This window comes from Apodemus sylvaticus, chromosome 16, assembly GCF_947179515.1.
Source record: "Apodemus sylvaticus chromosome 16, mApoSyl1.1, whole genome shotgun sequence".
Lineage (NCBI taxonomy): Eukaryota > Metazoa > Chordata > Mammalia > Rodentia > Muridae > Apodemus > Apodemus sylvaticus.
Genome location: NC_067487.1, coordinates 43101692 through 43123489, shown reverse-complemented (window position 1 = coordinate 43123489; position 21798 = coordinate 43101692). Strand labels below are relative to the sequence as shown.

Below are 21798 nucleotides of genomic sequence, written 5' to 3'. Positions count from 1 at the left end.
AAGAAATGGCATATGGAAAATCATCATTCTTAGGTAGAACAAGTTTAGGAAGAATAAATTTGTTCCATACTGACATTTCGAGTTTACATTCAGCTATGATGTGCACACCACACTGACTTAATTTTACACATCATGCCTATCTAGTGTTTCCTTTTTGTTTTTGACACAGGAAATCAGATGATAGCAACGGCATAGAAAACAATGTCCCCCGCTACAGAAAAACTGTAAGTTACTTCTAAATGATAGTAAAAAGTTATTTTTAATATATTAAACCTTGCTCTTTTTTATCAGATTCATAAAAGACCCAGTTCACTGTGTGATTGAATTCTTGTTTACACAGTTTTAGGAGAAACCATAGACTTATGCAAAAATAAAGGTATCCGGGCCTGGAGAGATGGCTCAGCAGTTAAGAGCAATGACTGCTCTTCCACAGGTCCTGAATTCAGTTCCCAGCTACCACATGATGGCTTACAACCATCTATAATGGGATCCTATGCCCTCATTTGGTGTGTCTGAAGTACAGCTACAGTGTACTCATATACATAAAATAAGTAAACAAAATCTTTAAAAAAAATTATGGTATCCTTTTCTGCTAGAGAATAGGTGTTAATGATCCGGTCTCAGTCTCTGGAGTACTGGATTTCATGCTTGTACCTAGCTTTATTTCATCATCTTTATATAAATGTATATATTCTCCCTTGGGCTAGTGTCTTTCAAAAGTTTTCCGTAATTTTTAAATTCTTACCTCAAAGTTCCTGTATTTTTCTATTTTATTTCCATATATGTCCAGATAATTGATGTGATAAATTTATCCACCATAGCTAGCTTCCCTAGTTGATTTGTAATTGTCTCAGTTTATCGTTGTTTGAACTTGCTTTGCCCATAGTTGGCAAGCTCACTTGCCAAGCCTCTCTGCTCTGCTAAAGTGATAGTAACTTATTATGTGACAGCATTGCCGTAACTCATTCCTTCTGCTTTGTTTAACTCAGGATTCTGCGGATCAGTGAAGACATAGAGCACATTTCGCCCTGGGAGGACGTACAGCGTTGGAGTTTGTATTTCAGCTTCCTTTTCAGAACACCCGAATTTTAGATTTTTAAAAGACAAAGATGCCCTCAACATGCACAGGAGTAGCTTTATAAACAATGTGGTCCATCTCTTACCTAAAGATGTATTTTCATTTTGTAATTGCTTTTCGTTAAAGCAAGGTAAATTGTTTCAGCTGTGTTCTGTGAGCTGTAACCTGGATAATAAACTTTACCCTCTTTGGGAGATCAGGGGTACAGGGAAGACACCAGCAAAAGCAGTTAATAATCCACAAATAATGCTAAAAATCTGTTTATTACCAAAGAATTTATTAAAGAGAAAGTGTTTGCCAGTTGTCTTAAAAGTGTTTCTCTCCACCAGACATATTACCTAAAGAAGTATTTATACCAGTTTTCATGTGGAGTGTTCCTGTGTTGAGTGTGTTATCTCTAGGAAATGGAAACAATGCTTTGAATATTGGTGACTACACTGCAGCCTTGACACTAAGATATATTCGTGTTCCTTAAGTAATGTTGTAAAGGAAGGGAGTTCAATCAGATGCTTGTGCCATGGTCAGTATAATACCAGAACTTCTCATCTTTATTGCAATCATTTCCGCTGTTTCTATCCCAAGCCAAAGTGCTTCTCAGCCTTAAGTAGGATGTTTTTCTTGTTCTTTGCCATTAGTCTTTCCTGTGTTGATGATTCAGAATGCAGATTCATACGGTCATAGTACAATACCAATGCCTGCATGCCTCTGTGGCTCGTGGCTCCTGGGTACCTTTATGTGCTATCTCTTTTCTGATACCACAACTGGTTAAGCATGTAAAAATGCATTATTAGTGTTTTCCAATAATAATTCCTTTGACTAATATATAGGAGTAATAGTGTATTGTTTTATGTTACTGCAAATGCCTTAGACTTAACTTTAAAAACATATCTGAGATACTTTATGAACTCAGTAGAAAACCACATCAGTTCAGTTTTTAATGGACATGGAAAATTGTCAATGGCTTGAAATGAAATAAAATGTAGTGCCTTGGATGGATGGATTAAATATCCCTTGTGCTGCTGGATTTTGTGACACGCTGCCTTGGAGAGAACAGGGCTACAAAGAGAGACCAGCTTGGGATGGTAGTTTAAAAAAAAAAAAAAAAATCCATGGTCCCTGGTGATTGAGGGATTAGATGTTGGGTAAAAGGAGTCCACTGGTTTAAAAATGGAAAATGGAAACTATAGAAGTGCATGCCTTTTGCATTTAGCTATGAAAAGTGTAAGATTTCTGGTGGGTAAAATTATGTAACATCTTGCTTGACTAATGCTTACCAATATTTATTAGCAAGTAAAATACATAGGAAATAGTTACAGCAGCTGCTTACTGTTGTCTGTTGATGAAACAAAATTCAGTATTTTCTAATAAGACATATTAACTGCAGGTGTGGATTTTTATTGAACTAGAATGTAGCTCTTGGTGGTAGATGTCACCTTTTTCCCCTTAGTTTCATTAGCTACACATTTGTTTTGCCTTAATTCATGCTTAATTTGGCAAGCTCATTTTGATGACCAAAGGTCAACAAATATAAGTAGCCTAAACATTTTGAATCTAACAGTTGTCCCTCTCAAAACAGTGTAACTGTGATTACATACATACAAATCCCCCAAAAGTAACTTTTCTTTCAGGATTCATTTATTCCCTTTGCCACCACTCTTTAAGTTGAAATAGTTTTCATGAGAAAAATATGCTACCCAGAGGTAAAGTAATCTGAAATACTTATGTAATACAATGAAATGTTAATGGGCATGTGTGCTATTCATTACTCTAGGAAAGATGAGTTATCCCAATAACTTGAAGTAGAAAAAGTTCTCAAATATTTAAGTTCATTTTTGGCCCTTCAGAGTGTCTCTGGGGTACTTATGGAAAATTATTCCATCCCCGTTAGATGAAAATGGAATGCTTCTATTAACTAGCTTTGTGGAATTGAAGAGTGGATTGTCTGAGGACCAATTGTAAATGTAAAAAAAAAAATTAAAAGCTGAAGCAGGAACACTATCTTGAGTTTATAAAGTAGACATTTGGGGAAATTCTGTTAATCTTTCCAGTAGATGGGATTTTTGGGATAATAATTAGATTTAATGATGCCATAAATTTTCCAGATGATCTTAAATTCGGTTTACATTAACATATGTTTCCTTCTGCAATCTGTTTTCCCCTAGCTGGTTAGTCCTTCCGAATCAAACCTAAAATTGTTTATCTTCTTTTCTTCCTTTTTTTTTTAAATTTTTTATTTTATATTTATTTTATTTTTGGCTAAGAATACCTTCTCCTCTGACTCTGTTAATCGTTCTTTCATTAATCCTCAGGGCCTCTCCCCCCTCGCCTTCACCAGCTGCAAGACTATGGCTTGGTTTCCCTACCTTAGCCTCGTCCACCCCTCCAGTTTTCATGGTGCTTCTCTCTGCCTTTCTCCTTAAACACAAAGGACTCACCCTGATGCATCCGCTCAGGCCAAACCTTACACAGCTCGTGGTTGCCATTTCTTAGACCTGCACTTCACCTGGTCACTATGTGCCTTCCGTTGTCTTGAACTAGTCTAGCATCTGTCTCGGAGGCTGTCCCCACTCCTGCTCACTCAAGGGTACCTTCAGCCTGTTAAGGCTTAGAGGAAGTTCTCTTTAGCAGTAGGGTAGGTAGCAGCTCCTATGCTCACATAAACTTCATGCTTCTTTGAGGTTGGTCTACTTCCTGGAGTCTTGACTTTTAGCTCGGAGTACAACAGGTTCTAGGTGGTACAAGGTGATATAGGTGTTGTATAATGTATTTGGAGGAATGTGAGGTTTAAATTTTTAAGAATCACTTGTATCTATTTTAGAAAACTAATTTTAACTATGACAGAATTGCAAATAAAATATGGAAAAGCAGGTTATATTAAGTTCTTCAAGTTGTTGTACAAGGGTTATCACACATATTCTGGTGGGTTTTCGTTTCTATTGTCCTTAAAGTCCCGTGGTCGGTGTGCATGTCACACATAAACTTAAGTTTTACCTTTTCTTTAATAAGGCCATTGCACATATAAACCTAATTCTCACCTTTTCTTTAGCAAGTTTACAAATCGGCTCTAATTATACAGGGCTTTTGTGATTATTTTTCTTCGTATGGGACAGCTGAGATCTGGCATTTGTGTTCACTCCACTAACATATCTTTCCATCGCCCCAAGTTTTGTACAGTACCTCAGGATGTACTTCAGAATTTAATATCAGCAGCATGTTACAAAATAACTTACTAAATTTTGATTATCCAAAGCATACTTCTTACCAGATTGATCAAAAGAAAAAGATTCCCTGTCGTCTCTACCTGTTTGCTTCTGGTCCTCATCTTTAGGGCACTTAATTCCGCCCCCCCCCCCCCAATTATTTGCTACTAAACTTCCCCACATGAAAATGAATCTTTCTAATTGAGTAAATCTAGGCAGAAAATTAGGGAATTCCTTCTCAGTGGTTCAGTTCTTGAAGGAGTGAGTTAAAGTATGCGTTTCAGTATTAATTGAATGGCATGATGCCTGCTTGTGGTAGACTCTGAGAAAATTTTTTACTGAATGGGTGACAATAGGAAGACTTAACTACTTTGGAATTTTAAGTTACACATATTTACATACTTAACTACTTTAGTGAATTTATCCTAAACTACCCATGAATTTATCCTAGTCTGTCATAGAAAGAGCTGAAACTATGTGCCACTTTATTCTAAATCTAGATAGTCAGTGACATGTTCTGTTAGTCAATCAAGTTCCCCATTAACTATGACCCTCCTATTGTTTAGTCCTAGTACCTGCTGTATGTTGAGTGTGGCGCATGCTAGGCATTCACCCTAAAACATTCTTTGAAACGTTTCGTTGAATCCTCAGTCCATCTCTTGTCATAAAAACTGTTCTCTCTTTTTTAATCAATACACAATTTCAAGCTTAGAGACCTTAAGAAAATTGTCCAAGCTGCCCCGATGCACATGATCAGAACTGAAATCCACATTCAGTTCAGCTGACTTGACCTACCTTGTTCACCTGCTGTGAACTGATAATTGTATACATCCGAGAAAATGAGGATATGATCAATTGTCCTTTGTCTTTTAATTTTATTCTTTTGGTGGCCAGTCATAACCCAAGATCCATAATCTTCCTGAAGTTGGGGAGACCCCCCTCCCCCCCTGCTTCACCGTTCCTGTGTCCCCACGGTGGTGCTGAGGAATCAGCACGTATTCAGGACTTTTTTGGGGGGCTTGATTTGTCAGCAGTAGGCATTTATCATCTACACACGGGAAATGGAAGGAGATGCTGTGTACCGCTTCACTGAGATGTGGCGCTTCACTGAGATGTGGCGAGTGGGTCCTCTGGCCTCACATTTAGCCCAGGGGAGGAGCTGGCTGCTCTGTGGGTCCTGTCTCACAGGGCAGCAGCAAGCTTGGAATGTTGGCGGAAATCAACATTCATGGAAATAGCTGGGTGTAGGTAATGCAGGGAAATCACCATGTTCAGTAAATGGCGGGTGGGTGTCGCCATGGTGAAGTAGCTACGATGGCGTCATCGTCTGCTTAGCTTAAAGCTTTATTACTTTAGGTATCTGTATGGCGGAGGTTTTGCAAGTGCGATCAATGCACAGGATGTAAGAGAAGCTGGCCAGGAACATTTTGCTTATGCTGCTGTGTGGATGAGCTGGCCAGTTCCTTGGATTTGTGTATCTTATGGTTCATTGCTGTAGTAGCTGTGTGTGTGTGTGTGTATCCAATAAGTCAAGAATGGCAGATTATGCCTATGCCTTTATTACAAAAGTTGCTTGTGGGTGAAATTCATGTACAAATAGAGTGGACAGAGGTACTTTTAGTCCTGTGAATGATTTATAGTCGGGATTTCTTACTCCTTTGCACCTCAGTGGAAACCTGTTGTGGAAACATTTAAACTGTTGGTTAAAATATATATTTTTTAATTAAAAATATATATTATAAAATATAGTCATGTTCTAAGGCATTTTCAAGAAGAATTATATAATTTTCATTTCAGAATATCACAAATTATTTTTCTAAAGTTTATTTGATAGTCATGAAAATATTAGATTTATTCCATATATAAATAACAGTAATGTTATTTAATCTTGCAAAAAGAATAGTTGCTTATATTTTCTACCTTTTAAACTAGGTGTTTAAGCATAAATGTTTAGTTTTACTTATGTCAAGGACCATTGATTATATTTATTTTAAAGCTGTGTTTCTTTGACATGCATGTTTAGATTTTTACCACTGGCTTTTTCTATATCAATATAGGAACAATGTGAACATGTCCTTGTTGCATACAGATTTAATGTACAATTAAGCTTAATAAAATGTACTCTGTGGGTTAAAACTTTCAGTTTTGGGAAATGTATTTTCAAGTTTTTCATTTTAAAAGGAATGAATTCCTTGTGTATGTTGTATTCCGTAGCTGCCTGCAGCTACTAAGAACTGGGTTGCAGGAGCAGAAGCTGAGGGATAGATGGGGAAGGGATGAAAAGAATGAGGCCAGGATGATTCTTTACTGATCAAGGCCCCAACTTTAATCGAGGTCAGGCCTTTTAACAGTTTGGGCAAGCCCCTCCCCCCAAACTCCTGGCTGAGTTCTGGTGGTCCTTGGTTCTACTGCTCAGGCAGCTGGGTGGGTCACCTGCTTATTCATAGACCTGGAGGAACAATGAACTTAACCCGGGAAATCTCTGCTCAACCTAGGCTGGGAGAAGTTCACCTTGACCAATGTCTAGTACACTCTTAGCACTCCACCCTAGGATAAAAATTCCTGCTGTAACCTACTTCCCTATTATGCCCTAACATCAGATTCCTGCCCGAAGCCAGGAATTGTCTTTGGCCAATGTCAAGTTACTACCATGTGGCATGATACCCCAATATGGCTCTGTACATGTGTATGTTGTGTGTTTGTGTGGGGTCATAGGATGCCTTGAAGCTGGAGTTGCAGACAGCTGTGAGCTCTCCGTGTAGGAACTGAAATCTGAATTCTATCTCCGCATGAATGGTGAGCACTCCTGGCCACTAAGCCACTTCTCTGACCCAAGTCTTTCTTTTCTTTTTTATCATTCTCTTTCCCCATTCTTTCATTTTTCACACAGGATTTCTCTGTGTAACAGCCCTGGATGTCCTGAAACTCCCCTTGTAGACCAGGTTATCCTCAAACTCATAGAGATCTATCTGTTTGCCTTCTGAGTTCTGGAATTAAAAGCCTGTGCCAATCCTACCCAGACTTTTGTTTTTTTTCATTTTTAATAGTTTAAAGGTGGTTGCATAGGCCACAGGAAACACTGATTTATATTCCTGTGTGTATGTTAACAAAAACTTATGTTTTATTAAACAAGGTATTATCCTCAAGGCCAACACATGAAAAAGCCTTAGCTGGCTCTGTTTTAACATGAAAGTCAGCCAGAAAGCAATTTTCGAAACACAAAAATATGTTTTGAAAGTCTAAATTACAAAAATGGCCATGATTTTTTTAAAAGAATATTTAAATTGAATTTGGTACGTGGATTATTTTTGCTTGTTTTCCTGGGTCATTTCCTTTCAGCTTTTTGTTACCAATGTAGATTAATTCAGCAAAAATGGTTGCAAAATGGTTCAGGTTTTAGAAAAACTAAATATTTGAAGAGGCTTCTATGAAAATGTCTAATGTTTTAAAAGAGATCTCAAATAGGACAGATTAATGAATTTAATAATCTCAGGGAAAGATAAATTATTTAAGCAAGGCACTAGATTAGTTGGTTACATGTTCTATTTGATTCCTATATTATGAAAGTAACATGACTAATAGCTAACAAAATAAGTGTTTCTCGTTCCTAGCCTGTGAGCTCAATCTACAATTGGGTTTTGTGATTGATTTAAAAACTAATGGTTTGTGGTCAACTTGTAGATGTGCAGAACAGACATGTTTTTACCATGCTCTTGGTAAAATTGCAGCTGATCATGTTAGGCTTTATAAATCAAACAGTGAATGATTCTCTCTTTAATCAAATACTACTACTAAAATAAATTTTCAAACTAGTTGTTGAGGCATGTGACTAATCCAGCTGTCAGGATTGAAGTTGTCTTGACTACCAGGGAGACCCTATTCCCCAAAACAGAACTAGGGCAAACTTTTAAGAAAGCAAATAGAACAGATTTGGCAATGGTGTATACTTACATATCCATAAAAATGAGGAAACCTCAAACAATAAGTGAAATATGCAGCCAGATATATAGTTATCAAAATTGAGGAAACAGCATAAAATTTCAAATATTTTATGTATATGCCCTGTATGTGTGTATGCATGCATGTTCCTGTGGATGCTAGCAGACAAATTCCCTGAAGTCAGAGTTACACATGAGTGTGAACTGACCAAGGCATGCGAGACTTGAACTCTGGTCTTGGGGAAGAGCAGCAGGCACTTGCAACTACTGAGCCATGTCGTTAGCATCCAGATAATGATTTTAATAGATGTTCTCTAGAGTCATCTACAGGGAAAGGACAAGTTGAACAAGAGCCAACTTGTGACAAGAGACTATGACATACTCCCAGAAGTGTCACAATGTTAGAGTCAGGTTGATGCTACCAATTCAGAATTCTGTATGTCCAGAAATGATCCTTCAGCAGTGCGATGGCCATCAGGACACAGAGGACAGCAGGGCTGAAGCTCAGTGGTGGGCCACTTGCCTACTGTCTAGAGTCTCTGGATGACGACCCTGGCTTCATAGGAAAAGCAACTGAGATTCAACAAGGGACAATTGAGCACCTTTGTCCCTTGTAGGCCAACCTGCAAAAATGTCTAAAGTTCTCTGAAGAGAAAGGGAGTGATGAAGAATTTTAGAACAAGAGAAGACAGGAACAGTGGCCACAGATAAAACCAATGTGTTGATGTTTCTGTTGTGCTGGACTGGGAGAGCCCAAATTGCAGAACTGCACTGCTTGTCAATGTAATAGAAATATAAAGGCATCCGCATTTCCTACAGTGGAATAAAAAAAAAAAAGACATAAAGAAGACAGAGTTCCCATAATTCACTTCAGCTGGTGAAATGTCAACAGGAGTATATTTAAACCATGTGATATTGTGTAATAATCTACATAACCCTTAGAGCACCCACTAAGACAGCTGCTTAAGGCCTGTGGTAAATCATTACTGATACAATGTAACTATTAGTGTTTGGGATTGCGGTATAGTGTGAGATAAGAGAGGGTGTGTGGGAGACAGTAATCAGAATATATAATGTACACATATGAAATTGCCACACAAAATTATCAATGAAAAGTTTAGAAGATGCTCTAGTTACCCCTTGTACTACAAGGAAAAGCAGTAACAGCAAGAAGAAACAGAAGCCAAGAAACAAGCTAGCAGTGTCAGGCCTTAGTAATGTCAATGAGGCTACAAATCTCAGTAGACTTCCATATCAATAACAGACATTTGCAGATACTCAAGAACCCAACTGTCTGCTTCTGAGAAGCAGCAAGCAAAGGCCTGGAAATAGCAGCCACATGAAAGACTTAGCTGACAGAGATCGGGAAAGGATATGGGAGAGATGACCAGAGACAGAAAGGAACATTAGGCAAGGGTAAAATTGACACACCGAGTAAACACATGACAAATGACTACGTTGCAAAGCATACCAGATCCTCAGCAGTCACTTAGAGAACTGAAAGGCAGATCTACAATTTCAGTCAAAAAAAATCACAACACCCATCCCTCCATCAAGGATACAAGTAGAACATCAGTGATTGGCTCTCGGGACTCAGCCTGTCCCAGCAGCTCCTGAGTATAAGTCAGGGGTATTGCTACAAGTTGAGGTTATCCTGAGCTACTGCAAACACACACACACACACACACAAAGGTATAACCCAAGGAGAAATTTTAAAGGGAAACTTAAAAAGTACATTTGACAGAAACTAAATGAAATTATATAAAAACATGTGGTATTCCTCAATAGTCACATCGTGAGAGACATATGTAACTGTAAATTTAGTTGGCAAAGAAAAAAGGTTTCAGACCAACCATAGTGTAAAGAAACTACAGAAGGATAAGACAGTCCAACATAGTTGGTTTTCCTTTTCCAGCTTGTTACAGGCATGACCACATCATGCGTGGCTGTCTCAGTCAGCAGAAGAAAGCAGACAATGAAGACAAGGGGAGACATCAACGAAGCTGAAAACACAGGCCATGCAGAAAATCAATGACATAAAAATCCATTTAAAAAATAAAGATAAATAAAATTGGTCAGTTTCCAGTAAGACTGAAAAGGAAAAAAAACATGTCTCAAAAACTAAATAGGTGATCCTATTAAGGATTATAATCCTTAGGACAATAAAGAAATAGTACAAACAACTCTTATTTTCCTTTTTACATTTTTTGAGATTATAATATAATTATATCATTTCCGCATTCCCGTTCCTACCTCCAAAACCTTCCCACTCTCTTTCAAATCCATAACTTCCCTTTTACTATTATTGCATGTGTGTGTATATACATGTATATTACATACATACATCTTCCTAAATATAGTCATTTCAGTCTATATGATACTTGTGTGTATGTTTTCAGGGTTCGCTCTTTGTCACTGGACAAGCAATCGGTGTGCTCTCCTTGGCAAAGAGCGCCTCTCCCATGTGCAGTTTCCTCAGGTGAGTGTACATGACCCTTACAGATAGGTAGCTGAAAGGAATCTTCCAGCGACCATGAAGACTGACTATCGACGTCATGCAGCATACAAAAAAAAAAATAGCAGAAAAGGTGTATACGTGAATTGATATTTACAACCTCACATGTGGAGACAAGTGCTATGTCGCTGAGCTAAACTCTCCGAAGTCGAGATTGTTTTCTTGTTATGTTTTACAATGATGCTCAGACTAGTTACCTTCATTTAAAAGCTTACTTTTAGATTCGCTCTCTTTGCAGCTACTTGGACATGGTGTGCTAGGCTCACCCTAGAGTGAGCACCAGCAGTGAGCTGTAACTCTGCTAGCCACAGGAGCAGAGAAACAGTGGATACTCTGTATTGTGCAGAGTGTATCCGGTAAGTCACACGAGTTTGGGAAATCAGCTTTTAGGTCAGTGATTTTGGCCAACTTTAGCTTAGGCCCCTGATCTGGCTAGGTTCCAAGACAGCTATGTAAGCGATTTCACTTGGGCTCACCATGAGCTTGGCATCTTCCTTCTTTCCCTTCGAAAAGCAAATTAATCACAATGAACCTAAATACACAACAGAAAAAGGAGCAAATAGTACTGAGATATCGAATACTGAGTGGCGTGCCCTGAAATTGCGCCTCTTATACATTGCTGGTAGGAACACAGCGGACATGGTGGAAGGAGGTGTTGGTTCCTAAGACAACAAATACACTAGGTGATCAAGAAATATTCTTCCCAGACATTCGTTTCAGAGAAAGGAAATAGTGTGCTTCCTCCAAAGCTTTTCAAGACTGTAGACCACAAATAAACTGTCTTAAAAACAGGCGACTATGCAAATAGCTTGTGTTCAGTATATTGCCATAGTTTAAGATTTAAATGTTCCCCCCGAAGGCCTATGTGTTAAAGGGCTTAATCCTCACTAGGCTGGTTCTTGGGAAGTGATGGAGATTCTTGGAGGCAGGGCTTTGTGAGAGATCTTCTCATTAGAGCCATATCCTGAAGGAGTGCTGGGATTCCTTTCTCTGTATCTGTCCCTTTCATTCCCAGCCATCACACACTTCTTGGCACATGTTGTATTGTTTAACCACAGGCCCAAGGTGGCAGGACCAGTTACTCACAGACTAAAGTGTCTGAAACTATCTGGAAAAACAAACCATTTCTCTCCAGGTTATCTCAGGGGTTTCATTAGAAACCTGAGTAATATACCCATGGCATGTGCAACCCAATGACGGAGAGCAGGGTAGTAATACACACATCTCATTAGATGATTAGCACTGGGTTAGAAAATTGTGGTATATATTTTAGCTTCTTTCTTCTGGATCAGGCAGAAAATCACCTTCAAAGGTTAGCTAGAACCATTGATAAAAAGCAAGATATAAGATTAGCTGTGCGCTTTGAGCTAATATAACTTATAAGGTCTTACCAGCCACCCTTTGCAGAAGAAAAAGTTTGTTATTCCTATTTAAATAATAACACATTGAAAAATTTGCCCTATTGATTATATATAATATATATCATTGATTATATATTATATTTCATAATATAATTATATAACTTATAATTATATAATATATAATTCTATATTCTATATTCTACTATATATTATATAATAACATATAACACATAACACATAGTGTATAATGTATAATACATAATTTAACTATACATTATTCATAATTTATATAAATCTGGGCCACAGAATTTTTATTCTGTGTTATTGTAACTACATTCACAAGGGAAGGAACATACTCTAGGTTGCTCATTCTCATACTTTACCATAGCTTCAACAGACAATTAGCAATGAAGAAAAGTCTTACTTTGTTTTGGAAATAAAGGCACTCTTAAGGTTGAGTTCAAGCTGTGCACATTTATGAAACTATCTGCACATAAAAAGCTATAGGACAGTATTCATATCCACACCACTCCTCTGTCATAACTGCATTAACCCATTCTTGCTTCCCAAACATGATCTGCAGCCATTAGGTGGGTACAGCACGGAGCCCGAGATAGGGAACAGCCAGTCAGGATGCACAGTGGCTTGCAGAGACAGGAAGCAGTGTGGGTACCCACAGCATCTAGCAGTATGTGTTTAAAAGAAGAACAGACATCTATTTGATGACCCTGTCATGATGCTATGGTGAATATGACAGAAATTACTTAAGTTCTGTGTAATAAATCTTTTCAATGCTTTAAAAATTCCCAAGATTCTGAAAAGAATTATCAAATTATAATCTAATTCTGCTCTTGATTATAGTCTGGGGTTTCCTATGTTGGAAAAAAGAGCCTTCATCTAAAGAGTGAATGCAGTTTAAGCATGATTGTGTGGTGAGAACTCCAAGTTAATGTCTTTTTTATTTTTTTCATTATTTTTGTGATGATAGGAACTTAAGCTTAATCTTGCCTTCTGTAAGGTTATTTCAAGCACACAGCCCAGTGTTCAGTGGGCACAGTGTGTGCCCTGGCTCTGTATGTTAGCTGTGGGCACAGTGTGTGTCCTGGCTCTGTATGTTAGGTGTGGGCATATTGTATGCCCTGGCCCTATGACTTAGCCGTCTTATGAAACTGAAGATTTCTTCTGTTTGAACTGCAATCTCTTATCTCTTACCTCATCCCCTCCAGCTCTGTTTCTGGGCAATTGTTTATATTATATATTTCATATTAATGAATCATGCAGGATTCCCAGAACTTGGCCTCTGTCACCATCTCACTCAGCAGATAATCTCCTGATTCACCCATGCTCCTGCATGCCAGAATTTCTCTCTCTCTCTTTTTTTCTTATTTTCTGTTCAAGTTACTGTGATAAAAAACCCTGATAATAATTCAGGATGAAAGGTCTTATTGTAGCACAAAGGTCCAGATTCTAGTACCTCATAGCAGGAAAATCACAGCCGCAGGAGACTGAGAGGTTGATCCTGTTACATCTATAATCAGTAACAGAGTGTAGCGTGCGCACGCATGTGAGTTCTCAGTTAACATTTCCCACTATGACACAGTTCAGGGTACCCTGCCTAGGGGATGGTACCACCCACAGTAGGCAAGTAATCAAGATAACCCCCCATAAACATGCCCTCATACCAGCTTAAATCTAGATCTTTCACCATGACTTGATTCCCAGGTAATTCTACATTGTGTTTAGTCAATAATGAAAAACTACCAGTCATGGGTCAGCAATGCCTCAGCAGGTAAAGGGTTTCCCAAGAAGCCTGACCACCTGGGTTCAGTACCGAGGACTCGTGTCCCGGAAGGAGATAACCAAGTCCCACAGGTTGTCTTCTGAATTCTACACGTGCGCCCCACACATACACAAATAGATAAGACATGATTTAAAAATTAGAACTAACCAGAACTGCTTTAAATGCTAGATAATATCTCCTTAGCTATTTGTTTTTAAAGTGGAGTTTTCTCCCTTTTTTTATCCCTCTTGAATATTCTGAGAATGAACGAGGTCCCATAGGACTTTATAACTTTCTTGTTTCTTTCTTATTTATTCATTTTTTAAGATTTATTATTTTGGTATGTGAGTGAGGACACTGTCACTCTTCAGATATAGTAGAAGAGGACAATGGATCCCTTTACAGATGGTTGTGAGCCACCATGCGGTTGCTGGGAAATGAACTCAGGACCTCTGGAAGAGCAGTCAGTGCTCTTAACTGCTGAGCCAGTTCTCTAGTCCCTTATTCATTCATTTATTTATTTATCCATATTTTTTGACAAATTTTGTCTATGACTTGACAGCTGAACCCGGGACCTTGCTGAGGATCAACAGCCACTCTTCTTGCTGATCTATATTTCTAGGTCTTTATAGCAATTTTCAGGTTGGGGCAGAGTCTTGCTGAGTTGCCCAGGCTAGGTTTGGACTTACTTTATAAGATAGGCAGGCCTTGGAATTTGGTCCTCATGCCTCAGCCTCCTTGGTAGTTGGGTTGATGGGTGTAGACTACTGTTCCTAGTGTCAGGCTAACATTTTTGTTTATTTGAGGCAAGGTTTCTCTGTGTTGCTCTGACTGTTCTAGAACTTGCTCTGTAAGCCAGGCTGGTCTCAAACTCAAGAGATTTCCCTGCCTCTGCTTCCTGAGTTCTGGGATTAAAGAAATATGTCATATATGTGTATGAACATGTAGATTCAAGTGTCTCTATATGTATTTCATTTAGTTGGTTTATGCTTTTTTTATTGAAAGTAGATTTTTTTTCCTACAGTGTGTTCCGATTACAGTTTCCCCTTCTACAAATCCTCCCATGTCCGCCCCATCTCCAGACTCGCTACAAATCCATCTTAGTCTCTCTTATTAGAAAACAGACATCTAAAAAATAATAAAATAAGATAAAAACAAAGCTGAATAGGATAAAACAAACAAGTGGGGAAAAGAACCAAAGAAAACACACACGAGAAAAAACACAAGAAACACATGCAGACTCAGATGCAGAAATTCCATAAATACACAAAAGGGGGAACCGTAATATATGAGCAAAAGACTTATAAGGTTACGAAAATCTATACAAAGCATTATGAGATAAAAATACTCACAGGAGCAATAAGGGAGGCAATGTGTGGAGCAGAGTCTGAAGTAAAGGCCACCCAGTGACTGCCCTACCTGGGGATTCATCCTATAAACAGTCACTAAACCCTGACACTACAACAAGAAGTGTGTACCAAAAGGAGCATGCCATGGTTGTCTCCAGAGGGGCCCCGCCAGAGCCTTACAAATACAGAGCCAGAAACTAGCAACCAACTATTGGACTGAGCTTGGGGTCCCCAATGGAAGATCTGGAGGGTGGTTCAGAGGAGCTGAAGGGTTTTATAGCCCCATGGGAAGAACAATGACTTCAGACACCCAGACACCCCAAGACTCCCATCTTGGGAGAGAATCATCAACCAAGGGGTACACATGGTTCCAGCCAAAAATGTGGCAAAGGAATGCCTTATTGGCCATCAGTGGGAGGAGTGGTCTTTGGTCAGGTAAAGGCTCAATAGAGGCTCCAACAAAGGGAAACGGATGGGGGGGGGAGGTAGGAGTGTGTCGGGTAGAGGGGCATATACATGGAGGCAGGGGGTGGGAGGAGGGGTAGGGAATCTTTGGGGAGGGGGGCTTTTGGGAGGGGGGAAATTGGGAAAGGTTTTACCATTGGCAATGTCAATGAAGAAGATACTCAATAAAAATAAAACAAAACAAAACAACACACACACACACACACCCCAAATTACAATCCTCTAAAAGCACGGATGAGCTTGTTTTGTGTTGGCCATCTACTGGTGGGTATGAGGGTGCCTGTCAGTGTGGCCTTTCTTCCCAGTGAGAACTTCATTTGAGAAGACTAAGTTTTATCCTTGGGAGCACTATCTACTTTCCTGCTGTGAACTGTTACTATCATTTCAATCTATAGTTTGTGTTTTCATAGACTTCCTATTCTCATTAAGGGCCTTGAACATACTCATAAGAGCTATTTGGAGGTCTTTTGCCACATTGACATTGAAGTTTTCAAAGCCTACATTCTTAGGGTTGCTTTTTTTCTGAGTATTAATGGTGGTGTTTTTGCAGTGGTGGCTAGGAATGTTGGTTTTTCCTAGAACCTAGGTGTTCTATATCGTCTTGTCTTTTTGAGTAGAAGTTCTGTTCCTTGGTTTCAGTTGCCCTCTCAGATCTTGGGAAAGTGTCCTGGCTACGGGTTACCTGGTATGGGGTGTTACTGAGTCCCCGACAGTTGAGGCTCTCTCTCTGTGTGTGTGTGTGTGTGTGTGGTGTGTGTGTCCTGGGAAGAAAGTGATTCGAAGTGTGCGGGATGAACAGAAGGGGATAGAGATGGATGAGAAGGGATGGACTGAGAAGTTCCACTAGAAGGAAGAAATCTGAGTCTGTCATAGGGTTTAGAAGAAGGTCTCTGCAAATGTTCTGCTACAGGGCTGACAATGGAAGTAGGGGGTTTGCATTGGAGGACAGACAGGAGATTGAAGATTAGGAAGAGTAAAACCTACCTGATTCCCGGGCTGGGATGGCCAGTGGGTAGGTTCCTATGTAGAGAATGGCTCAGGGTCTTGGCACTGGACACAAAGGGGTCTGCAGAGTCCCCAGGGAGTAGGGACAGAGGCAGACAGGCCCCTGCCAGTATCTGCTAGGGCGCTGAGAAGAAGATTCTAATCAAGTCTGTTCCTGAGCATGGGTGTTGAATTTTTTTGTTAGTTTTATTTTTGTTTTGAAATAAATTTTATCTTTTGGTTGATACACTCATTTTACTCACGCAATTCATTTACTGGTTTTCGTTCTATTGCAACTTAGCAGCCTCTTTAAAGATGAGTAGTTTGATTTCCTGGGCAGGACTCCTTAGACTTTTTAAGGCTTAGCTAAGCTCATTCCGTTCCCTCAGTTCTGTCACGCTTTTCCAATTCTCGCTGTTTCTTAACAATTGTTTTTTTTTTTTCCCTACACATTTGAAGAAACAACTACTGCTTAAAGGAATTATCCATAGATTGGCTTGCACAAAGATAAACGGGGATAGATTAGAGGGACCCCTCCCCCTCCCCCATCCTGTGGCACTGGGCAGGAGTTAAGCGTTGTTAAATGCTGCTAAGGAACCGGTAATGGTGTCCTGACAAATCCGTTTTTAATGTGTACATTTCTTCTAAGCCGGCTAAGGCCTTGGCGACTGGGTGATTTGACTCCCCCATTAACTGCTATTAGGTCCTTCTTTGGTGCTTCAGTTTCCACGAGCAAGATTATGCATCAGGCCGTACATCCAATTGCCCTTATGCCCTCTAACGCTTGGTGCACTCTGTGCATGCGATGAGGAAACTATATTATAACCACAGTTGTTTGTTGTTAAAGCCCAAATCTTGCCCTAGATGGGATTATCTTGGCCACAGCTGCTCTAAAAAGCTTATCCCAGAGTTTTTGCCATCACCAGTTATAACAAACACCCAAACAATGCTGCCGCCATTTTGTGTGTGTGTGTGAGAGAGAGACCGGAAGTGCAGCGTTTCTTTGTTTCACCAGCAGAAAGCTTGCCAGGGAAGCACACACCATCTTCCTTTTCATAGGGGATTCTGTCATGATTAGTGCAAACTTAGTTCTTCATTTGCATATCTGGTCCAAACATTCTCACTATAACCATTTCTCCACCCCCTGCCCACGCCCCACCCCCAATAAATGGCCATTTAGCTTCCTTTGCTCCTGTTAACGGAGTACACTCAGGTGGGCTGAGTTTGTGGTGGGAGGTCAGGATGGTGGAAGCCACCCCGGCAGTGTTGGGGCATCAGACAGTGATGAGGGGTAAGAGGGGATGGGCAGAGAGGATGGAAAGCAAGAAACCAGAGACAGTAGGGAACGGTGACAGTTGAGAGAAGGCGAGAGAGGTAGAAACCAAGAATGAATAAACACAGAAAGTGGTGAAGAACCAGGGGAGAGAAACTGCAAGCACCACTCTCTGGAAGCACTGCAGAGAGCTGTAAAACCTTAAGGGGAAAGGTCTCAGACACAGCAATTCAGGTCCCAGAGCTTGTCACTAGCTGCTCAAGAGCTGTGGCATTTAATGATGGCGGAGTGAAGGTTTCAGAACCTGAAGCTCATTTCCGCGCTATAATATTAAGAGTAGCCAGTGTTTGCTGTTGCCATTCGCTGCCAAGAATTACAATGGCTGGCAAACACGGGGACCGTTGGTGATTAAGACGCAGAGCAATGCATTGCCAAACTGAGCGCCTGTAGGTCTGGAGCAATGGCCCCTAGCTTCAGGGGTTGGAGCTGAAAGCCAGTGCAGCCCCAAGGCCTTGCTTGTTCAAAGGTAACCCGAGAGTGCCAGCACTTTAAGAGCGAATCATCTACTCCCGGCAATGGAACCCACCCAGAAGATTAATAACACGACCCTCATTGATCAGTCTGACCAATCAAGTTCTTTCCAGCTGTCCTAAGCGTATTTCCTTAGGCTTCTTTTCTTGGAGCCAGTGATCTCTTGCGCCCTCTGGTGTTTGAGTATGTCAGTTCGTTTAGCAGGGTCCTAAAGAAAGATAGGGCGTTGGAGACTTGTGGTAATCCTTGCCTTTCATTGGGTGTGTGGAGAGGCTCAGTGCGGCTCATTTTTTTCCCAACCTCAAAGGTTTGGTGACGCCCACTTCCCGTTCTTTGCTGCTTCTGCTCTAGGCATCTGGATAATCGCAATTCCCTTCCGACCTGGTCAGAGGTGCCTCTGAACCCAGCTACTCAAGACAAACTGATAAGCTTAGAGCCTGGTCACAGATTCACTCCCTGCCCCTAGAAGTCAGGGACCAGGCAACTTCTCTTGGTCCTGAGCTATGCCAGTTTTAGAAAATGGTAGATAAAGTGTAGTTTCTCTTGGTAACAATTTCATGTGGCCATTCTTGTTTTCTGGCCTTGTGCAACGTGCCGCGACATCTTACCTGTATCTAGAACTTACTGCAGTGTATGTGTATTCTTGTTGGTTTCTGTTTCTTGAGAGGAATGAGGATGCTGACTTATTTCCTTCTGCCTTGCTAGCGTCATTGTCTCCAGTTTTCCAGTGCTATGAAAGAGCAGAAAGATGTGGCAGAAACGACACAAATTTACTTATGTAGGTGATGTTACAATTAAGAAAACAAATATCATGAGGGATGGTGGCTGCACGCACTTTTAATCCCAACAAGATGCAGAGACAGGATGATCTTTGTGAGTTTGAGGTCAGCCTAGTTGACAGAGCAAGTTCCAGGACTGCCCGGGCTGCACAGAGAAACCTTGTCTTGCCAAACGAAAAATCAACCAACCAAACTGCCATCCCCATCCCCATCCCCATCCCCATCCCCATCCCTATCCCCACCAACATAAAACCACACACACACACACACACCATCCCCACCAACATAAAACCACCACCACCACCACCAACAACAACAACATCAACATCATCATCATCATCATCATCATCAACAACAACAACAACAGCAACAACAACAACAAGCCAAATCCTCAGCCCCAAAGCTTTAGTTTCTATCCTGGTTTTGAGAAGGTAGCACCTTGATGTCTATGCTCTATGTCATCATTCTGACTTGAACAACTAAATGAAAACACAGTTTGAATTCACAATTTCTAAACTTATTCTTTAAAGCTGGTTGTAGGAAGAAATGACTGAAGTGACCTGATATAATAAGAATTAGCATTACCTAATTTTTTTTTTGCTCTTAATCTAAATCTCATGAAATTTATCTATCAATCTAACTTTTCTGTTTTGTAATTGTATCAATTTGCTCAGAGGTCTGATTCCTTTTGTATCTCTGTCTCTACAATTGCACACACAGACTAGACTAATATTACATTATTAATGTAATGATGTGTTTCAGAGAGGCAACCACTATCCTCAGGAGTGAACTTAGGCTGGAAGCCTCTCAGTCCAAATGATAGTTATTAACAGCCAGGAACTTAAGGGCCTTTGGTTTGGCTGATTTTAAAAGTGTGATCTCAAAGAAATGAACTCCAACTATACAGTGAGTTTGGCAAAATCTAGGAATTCGTGGTGAAATGTTTTAGGACCATTGCATAAAGATCATAAATTAGAACGTATGTATTCTTTTCTTTTCAGTTTTTCTTAATACTACAGTGGAGTGGAGTTTGGTAAGTTTCCTATTGCAAACACGAAGCAGTATCTAACGAGCGGGAGCTCTGATCAACGGCCAGTGCTTTCTCTTACCAAAGCAAAGCCTTAGGCATCCTGGGAATTCACAACTGGAAATGTCAGTTCAGAGCTTTAGAGAGATCATGATTTGAAGCTACCGTGCTTTCTTGGAGTTAGATAATAACCTAGTTGAGAGACAAGACTTTCTCCCCTGTTTCTTCCCTAGTCTCTTCTCTACTTCCAACCCTAGTTTTATAATCTTGAAAGACAGAAATAGAGGGGAATTGTGAACTAGAGTCTTCTTCTCACTTCCTTTTATTGACCACACCCAGGCATTTTTACAATGAAAGTGTACTGAAATATTGACACTGTTGCTTCTGTAGGACCGTGAGCATCTCTTGAGGTTCAATAGACATAACTAAGATATATTTTGTACATTTCATCCCAGTCATGGGGATGGTAGTAATGTGATTTAAAAGCTTTGCTTATCACCCTCTCAAACCATCCCACAAACATGGATCAGGTAATGCAGTTTGTCCAGCCAAGTCGGCATCTGTAAAGGACTCAATTCAGCTGGTTAAAAGATGCACCAAACCCCACAGAAAAGAATTCCAGAAGATCGCCATGGCCACAGCTATAGGATTTGCTATCGTGGAATTCATAGGCTTCTTCACGAAACTGATCCACATCCCTATAAATAACATTATTGTGGGTGGCGAGTCCTTTCTCATCATGGGACGAGTGAACCAAGGAGGGGGTGACAACCTCATGAAGTAAAACGTTCCCTGCATGCATTGTGGTTTTTGTTTCATTCCTCTTTCCTATGAGGTTTTCTATTTCTAAATTAAAGTAAATTTCAAAATTAAAAAAGGCTTTGGTTATGATTTCCACAAGTCACTGATTATGATGTGCTCAGTACTGCTGTAGGCACTGCAAAGACTATACATAAAAGAAGCCATTTTCCCTTTAAAGAATTGACAGGCCTGCACTGGGTAGAAGGGTGAAGAGCAGTTTTCCATACAACATGAAAAATGCTTGACTTTGAATAAATAATCTCTAGAGTAACAATAGATAAAAGTTCTCACATAGCTGGTTGTTCTCAAGATGGGGCCTCTTCCTGCTAGCTTTTGAGTGGACAGCTTCTGAAATCTCACATCAAAACAGTGTCTTGCTTTTAAGCATCTGGTCCTTGTGTTTGACTCCCTGACTCTCTTACTGCGTGTTGTTCCTCCAGCCAGGTTGTCTGTGTGAATTGTCCCTTGGGCACAGCTATACCCAAAGTGACACTGCTCCTCTGGGTTTTCAAAAGGGCTTGTGATTTTTCTCTGCCTATTTTATCCTAAGAGGTGGGAAAGAGACTTTCTCTTAATTCCCTATGAAATAGGAAAAATTGGTGAAGATTCTACTGAAGGTTTCACCACACTGGAAGCAAATATAGCACAGGAGATACTTTACGATTATAGAGTTGAAGCTATACACTGTAGGATTATGTGTGTGTGTGTGTGTGTATG

General features: G+C 40.1%; 1 protein-coding gene and 1 pseudogene across 1 annotated transcript in view; both read left to right on the top strand.

Moving 5' to 3' along the window:
• The window catches only part of Emb (embigin), a 53969-nt gene extending 48743 nt beyond the window's left edge, over positions 1-5226 (top strand). Inside the window, exons 8-9 of the mRNA XM_052159405.1 lie at positions 170-224; positions 990-5226. Of these exons, the coding sequence (XP_052015365.1) occupies positions 170-224; positions 990-1007 (73 nt within the window). The 3' untranslated portion in view covers positions 1008-5226. The remainder of the gene's footprint in view (positions 1-169; positions 225-989) is intronic.
• Positions 5227-20794: 15568 nt separating this feature from the next.
• Positions 20795-21064, top strand: LOC127666653 (protein transport protein Sec61 subunit gamma-like; annotated as a pseudogene).
• The last annotated feature ends 734 nt before the right edge of the window (positions 21065-21798 follow it).